A 7,159-nucleotide genomic window follows, 5' to 3' on the forward strand; every position below is an offset into this window, starting at 1 on the left:
ATGAAATCAGAGGTCAAGGTTAAAATATTAGCAATCACTTTTGAAATCAGAGCACAGAAGAGATCCCTACTGGACACTCAGGGACCCCTACCAAGCTTTTCCTTCTCTGTATATTGGGGAAGGGGGCTACAAGTCAGCCCTGGTGGTGTGGGGGTTGGCACAGCAGCGATAGGAATAATGCCAGTGTCCTGCTGAGTGGGTAAGGAGAGGGCAGAACCCGGGACTCCAAGGCCCACCTGTGGAGTGGGTCTGAGATTCCCAGGCTGTGCTCTCGGTCAAGTTGTCTATTGTTATCAAATGTGGGCTGGGCGGCGGCATCTGTGACTTCATCCCGTGGTGGCTGGAGCCTGGGATAAAAGTCACGGTTGTCCCAAAGGTACAGCCAGACTCCGCCCCGGGGAGCTGTTGTACTTGCATTGCTGGGTTGCTGATAGACTGATTGACTGGTGGCGTGTACTTTTGTCACAAGAATCATAACCGCAATGACAGCCACACAGCGTGGACCTAGAGTGTTGCTCAACTCTGGACAAGACATGGTTGTAGGCAGACATGCTTCCTGCTTGCTGGGCTTAGAGCACGGATGCTAAGGACAGACACGAAGGGCTTGGGAAAGGCATGAAGATGCATGGAGTCCAGAAGAGAGAATAAGAAAAGCAAGCATTTTGTTTTGGGTGGGATTGCTTTGTCGTTTTAAGAGACATTTCGTGATCCACGGTTGCGCTCCGGTGAAGAGCGAGTCTAGAGGAGGAATCGGAAGGTGGGTGAGAGTTGAGGGGATTTGAATTCCGTAATTACGACTCGAATTTCTGCCATCAGCTCGCGGCTGTGTTGCCTGCCCTTGCCACAAAAAAGCCATGCAGCGCCAAGCCAAGTCGGATGGAAGTGGGTTAGGGTATTATATAAGCCCTTGCGGGAGGGAAGATGGTCTTTTATGTGTGTTTCTTTTGCAGCGGCGGCGGCGAGCTCGACTCAGGTTGATTTAGAATACGGGTGACAGTGGCCTGGCGCGAGCCCATTGCTGACGAAAGCGGCTTATCCCGCGCGGTTTCCATGGAGACGAGCTGGAGCCGCGGCGGCGGCGGGGCTGTCAGCGAGCGCGGCGGAGCTGGCGCGTCCGTGGGGGTCTGCAGGAGGAAGGCGGAGGCCGGGGCCGGGACCCTCGCGGCAGACATGGACTTGCATTGTGACTGTGCAGCCGAAACGCCGGCAGCCGAGCCGCCGTCGGGGAAGATTAATAAAGCTGCCTTCAAATTATTCAAGAAGAGGAAATCGGGTGGCACCATGCCCAGCATTTTTGGGGTCAAAAACAAAGGGGACGGGAAAGGCTCGGGTCCGACCGGGCTGGTGAGGAGCAGGACCCACGACGGGCTCGCCGAGGTGCTGGTGCTGGAGAGCGGCAGGAAGGAGGAGCCGCGCGGCGGGGGCGACAGCGGCGGGGGCGGCGGGGGGCGGCCGAACCCGGGGCCCCCAAGAGCCGCGGGCCCCGGCGGGGGATCCCTCGCCAGCAGCTCGGTGGCCAAGTCGCACAGCTTCTTCTCGCTGCTGAAGAAGAATGGGCGCTCGGAAAACGGCAAGGGAGAGCCCGCGGACGCTAGCAAGGCCGGCGGCAAACAAAAGCGGGGGCTGCGGGGGCTGTTCAGCGGCATGCGCTGGCACAGGAAGGACAAGCGGGCCAAGGCGGAGGCCGCGGAGGGGCGCGCGCCCGGGGGCGGCCTGATCCTGCCCGGCTCGCTCACCGCCAGCCTGGAGTGCGTCAAGGAGGAGACGCCCAGAGCCGCGCGCGAGCCGGAGGAGCCCAGCCAGGACACCCCGCGAGACCCAGCAGGTGAGCCCGCAGGGGGAGAGGAGGTGCCCGCCCCCGCCGACCGCGCCCCAGCGCGGAGCTGCGGAGAGGCCGAGGGCCCCTCGCGCCCCAGCGACACCGGCGCCCGGGGAGAGGACGCCGCGGGGCATCGGCGCGCCGAGAAGCCCCGGGCACCCCCCGAGCCGGGGCCCGGGGAGGTCCGCACGGCCGAGGACGCTTCCAGGACGGGGGCCGTTCCCGTAAAGACGGTCCCCCTTGTCGACTCCGAAGGCGGCAGCGGCCGGGCGTCCGCCGCCCCAGACCCTGCCTCGGTCGATCCACCCTCAGACCCGTCGGCAGATCGTATTTGTTTGATGTTTTCTGACGTGACTTCACTGAAAAGCTTTGACTCTCTTACAGGCTGTGGAGATATTATTGCAGACCAAGAGGAAGAGGCAGGTCCCAGCTGTGACAAGCATGTCCCCGGGCCAGGCAAGCCGGCTCTCTCTAAAAAGAACCCCGGCGTGGTGGCCTACCAAGGAGGCGGGGAGGAGATGGCCAGCCCGGACGAGGTGGACGACACCTATCTGCAGGAGTTCTGGGACATGCTGTCACAGACCGAGGAGCAGGGACCCGGGCCCCAGGAGGGCGCGGCCAACGCGGCAGCTGCACTGGAAACCAAGGTGGTGCCTGAGACCCCCAAAGACACCAGGTGTGTGGAAACGGCCAAGGACGCGTCCTCGGTCAAGCGCAGGAGGCTCAACCGTATTCCCATTGAGCCCCATCCGAAGGAGAAGCCCAAGCACCCGGAGAAGGAACAGCAGGAGGGCGTCCCCAACAGCGACGAGGGCTACTGGGACTCCACCACGCCAGGCCCAGAGGAAGACAGCTCGAGCAGCGGGAAGAAGGCGGCCATCCCCCGGGATAGCTACAGCGGGGACGCGCTCTACGATCTCTATGCTGACCCCGACGGAAGCCCAGCAACCCTTCCTGGAGGGAAGGACAGCGAGGAGACGTCCTGCTTGTCCCGGTTAAAGCCCGTGTCTCCAGGCACCATCACCTGTCCACTGCGAACACCAGGCAGCTTGCTAAAGGACTCTAAGATCCCTATTAGCATCAAGCACCTGGCCAACCTTCCATCTAGCCATCCCGTGGTGCACCAGCAACCCTCCAGGAGTGAGATGCCCAGAACAAAAATCCCGGTTTCTAAAGTGCTGGTCCGCAGAGTCAGCAACCGGGGCTTGGCTGGGACCACCATCAGGGCAGCGGCCTGCCACGACAGTGCCAAAAAGTTGTGAGGTCTTCCAGGCCACGGTGGACGGGCCACATGTCAAGGAATACAATTTTGCCCTGGAAACCACTCAAGTAAGTTTTGCTTTTCCTAAAGAAAGTCTTTTAGAAACCCCCTGCTCCAGAGTGTGGACCGAGGAGGTCTTTGTACCCTGAGCAGGGTCCGGATAACACCAGAAAGAGGGATGCTACACTTGGGATTCTCCTCTCAAGATAACTCCGTGAGAATTATTTTCAAGCACTTTTTTCTTTTTTACCTTTAGGTTTTTCTTCTTTTTTCTTTAATGCACTGAACACTTGGAAGTCACCTTTACTTGCCTTTGCAGAAAACAGGACTTAGCCAAACCTAAGTAAGAGTCATGCCTGGATGTTGGCATGAGCCAGTGTCCAGAAGCCTGGAGGAACCACTGAAGAACCAGAGGAGATCTCCTCTTCCAAGACATGTTTCCTTCTTTCCCTTCTTTTCTCTTTCCTTTCCAGGAAAAAAAAAAGACCCTTTGCTATATCACTGTGTGGAAAACACCTCCAAAGCTGAAACAGCCAGGTATTTACCTGATGAGCAGAGGGCACCACTGATTGGCAGAAAACTTCCTTACCTTCAGTTGCTAGGTATGCAAATTGATAAGTATGGCAGAAAACTTCCTTACCTTCAGTTGCTAGGTATGCAAATTGATAAGTATCTAACACTAGGAAAATAAAGGCGAGTTTTGGTTTGATTCGTTTGGATCATTTGTTTGGGGAGATATAAAAGGCTCAGGAGAGCAGGCTTTTGCTTTTTTTTTTTTTCTTTCCCCCCATCTAGTGCAGAAATCAGGATCAGGGAAAGATTTTATTAAATGCCAATAGATACAGTATTTTAGCATTTATAAGCTGAAACCTTCTCATGTGAAGATAATGCATATTTTACAGTTTATCGAGCTGTTAACATTTTGTAATCGGTCAATAATAATCTAGAATATGAAATCTGGTCTTAGAGCTAGACATGATGACGGTCCCCAAACCATTGATGTAATGGGAAGCGACTCTGGTTTTATTTTGTACGTGTTCTCTGGTTCTCAAAAACAAAAACAAATCTATTGTGCTGGTGTCCCAGAGGAATGGCTCTGCCTTGTCTTGGGTAAGAGTCTGTTTCTCACTCCAAACCCTGGTTTTCAGATATTTTTTTAACCTTGATTATAAAATTTTGGATTCAACCATTCCTCAATATGGTGAATGCAAAATGAGGAACCCATAAAGAAAAACAATAGAAAGATATAGCTTTTCATATCATTTGTCTTTTGCTTTATAGACATGATGAAGACGAGTGTGTTCAGAATATGACATTGGCAAGCTTATGTATTGTAAACACCTTATGCCAAGATTTCTTTTGAAAAATGGTTTGCTTCTATGTATGTTTTCTAATATTTCAGATGAAACGTTTATTTTAGAAAGGGTTATTATATGCCTAGATAGTTTGAATGATAAACTGAGGCAGTTCCTAGAATGCTATTAGTGTCTAATGATGAAATTAATATCCTTTTTGAAATACACTTCAGTGTATTTAATCAAAAGACTAGAGCTTCTACTAGGAGGTGATTCATCATACCAGGAAGATTATGAATATTCAAGTAAAACTACACATATGTAAATGACATGAACACTTCTGTATAAGTCTTATTTCCAGAGAGATTGCATTAGTAATGAACTCTTGTTACATGCTTTTAAAGCTTCTTTTCTGTTCTATAAATGAAAGAATAAGGCAAGTTAAATATATGAAAACCTATTTTAATAATATAAAGAAAGTAACAAAATAAATGGGCATCAAAGGAAAGCAAATGTGAGCCAGTAGCAGAAAGTAGGCCATTCCCCATTTTAAATTTGCAGTGATTCAATTAGGAGAGATTTGCTGAATTTCTTCATTAGTCATATGACTGGCTTTTATTGCATTGTCTCAGATCCATAATGTTACTTCAAAGTAATCTTTTAATATTTAATTTCTTTATGTGTGTAGATGAGGTCCTGTATGCAGACATAGCCTTAAGCATTCTGAACACACTACCAAGAATTCATATAAGCATCTCACACTCACGTGCTCATGCACTCAACTGTGTGCAGACTAACAAAGACGTCTACTCTAGATTTGGAAATTATTTTTGAAATTATTTCTGTCTTAAACATGGGATTTAAATTTGATTTCATGATGCTAGTACTATTTAGAGTCAAAATACATCCATCTTCCCCTAGTGAATAGAGAAAATATAAATTTTACTCCTTGCTGTAAAACAAAGGATCTTGATTTCCTTGTTGTACATTTTCCTGCAAGGGTTATATTCCCCTTTGCATGAATCCATGGCAAAGTTATGTTGGTTCATTTGTTCAATTGTACAGGAAAGCTAAGAATACCTGAAAAACTTATGAGAATATTGTAATAGTAAAGGCAATATGTTTCTTAAGGACTAGAAGAAAAGTTATTTTAGGACTTATTTCTCCATTTACACCATTATGCTGTGTCTCCTCTTTATAAGTAAAGGAGCACGTGAGCAAAGTTTATCTTAATTTCCACTGGCCTGTCAATTAACCAGTTATAAAAGATATAAAATATTTTCTTTTGAAATTTATATTTTCCACTTTTTATTACCCTATATTTTAAAGAATTGCACCCACACCAATCAAAGGGAGGATTTGGGCAATGAATTAAACAGCCTTAATCACTTGATTGGAAATCCCTGAAGTGGCAGGAAGAGTGAATTCTCAACTTTTTCCAATCATAAAAAAGGGATCATGGTTGCTTTCTTGTGCCAAGGGCTACTTTCTCTTATTCATATTCATGAAGATTGTTGTTTTTTCAAGAATTTTCCTAGATTCACATGCCAATTTTTATTAATACATTATCTAATGACCTTGTGAAGATTATTCAGGCCCATATTTGCAGATTTTTTAAGGGAGGGATTGGATAGAGGCTAATTGTATCTTTCCCATGTATGTATATTCTAAGATATTTAGTTGATTGACTTCCTTTGGTTGAAAAGCTGCCCAAATCAGACAGGAAAAAGCCAAATCAATTGTTGGACGAGAATTTATCAGTTGGTTTAATAGCTCTGCACAAAGACAGCCCGACTTTAATGTCTATGGTACGCATACAATGTTAGCTGAAACACTCTGCTTTAGTACAGATGGTGGTTGATGCTTTTATCCTGCCATTAGCACCGATTGGGATAAATTTTACTTCATCATTTTAGATAATCACAAGGGGGAGTAGATTTTTATTATTTCACCTAATAACAACAATAGAATATAAGATACGAAGGACTTCCTTTAGGTACATTTTCCACAAATTATCTGCTTATTTAAATACAAAATATTTAATATCTATGAAAGTGATAACTTACTGAGTTAAAGAATTTCTTCATCTCAGAGGTAATCTCCAAGTATTTGCAGTTCAACAGTATGCAAATAGCCCTTTGCTTACACAATTATCCAGGTAAAAAGACTATGTCAGGTGTTGAGATTTCTTTGAATTTTCTAAGAGTTTTATTATTTATGCCTTTGTCAGATTAATTGTAAAGGGGTCTCTTGACTTTAGCTTGGTATGAAGAAATTGACTCATGCAGCTCGTGTCTCCTACGTGTCCTCAGACAACAGTGATGGGACACTTCACATGACGCTAGCATGTTTGCTCCGTCCGCATGGGGGAATGCATTCCCTGCTGTTAATCATTCTAAATTTCTCTCTTGAATTACAAATATATGGATTTGGCTCCCCCGATGCTTGGCTTCTCCTGAAACCTGTTCCAGTACATTCACATATGCTTTGCTCCCACTCATTGTTAAGAAATAAATTCAAGAAGTTTTTTGCAGCTAAACATAAGGCAAAAGCATCACAATTGCCTCACCTCATCACTGAGGAAAGCTAGTTTAAAGTATCTGAGTGAAATAACAGGAGAAACCCAAATACTTCACCTAACCCAGTTTCCCATGCCCCTCCTCCAGGTGGAGCAAGGAATGAACGGAACAGTTCTTATTTGTGTAAACTCAGCCTTAGAAAATTTCAATTCATTACACACAAAAAATAGTTATGAAATGGTTTGGGACCAAAGGGATGGATAGT

At 47.0% G+C, this 7,159-nt stretch overlaps 1 protein-coding gene across 3 annotated transcripts; it reads left to right on the top strand.

The window, feature by feature from the left end:
- Positions 1-218: 218 nt before the first annotated feature.
- Positions 219-3,787, top strand: AMER2 (APC membrane recruitment protein 2). Of its 3 annotated transcripts, XM_017537545.2 has the most exons (4): positions 219-757; positions 951-1,825; positions 2,204-3,682; positions 3,734-3,787. In XM_017537545.2, the coding sequence occupies exons 2-3, from the start codon at positions 1,051-1,053 to the stop codon at positions 3,079-3,081; spliced, it is 1,653 nt and encodes a 550-aa protein (XP_017393034.1). In that variant the 5' UTR covers positions 219-757; positions 951-1,050; the 3' UTR covers positions 3,082-3,682; positions 3,734-3,787. The 3 variants fall into 3 exon arrangements, with proteins under 3 accessions (XP_017393034.1, XP_017393033.1, XP_017393031.1); XM_017537544.2 differs by having other exon boundaries at positions 951-3,682; XM_017537542.2 differs by having other exon boundaries at positions 219-3,682.
- Positions 3,788-7,159: the final 3,372 nt, after the last annotated feature.

The sequence above is a fragment of the Cebus imitator genome, unplaced genomic scaffold (assembly GCF_001604975.1).
Source record: "Cebus imitator isolate Cc_AM_T3 unplaced genomic scaffold, Cebus_imitator-1.0 Scaffold103, whole genome shotgun sequence".
NCBI lineage: Eukaryota > Metazoa > Chordata > Mammalia > Primates > Cebidae > Cebus > Cebus imitator.

What these genes read in the sequence shown, in the direction of transcription:
- AMER2 (XM_017537542.2), top strand. Translation starts at nt 1,051, where the DNA reads ATGGAGACGAGCTGGAGCCGCGGCGGCGGCGGGGCTGTCAGCGAGCGC.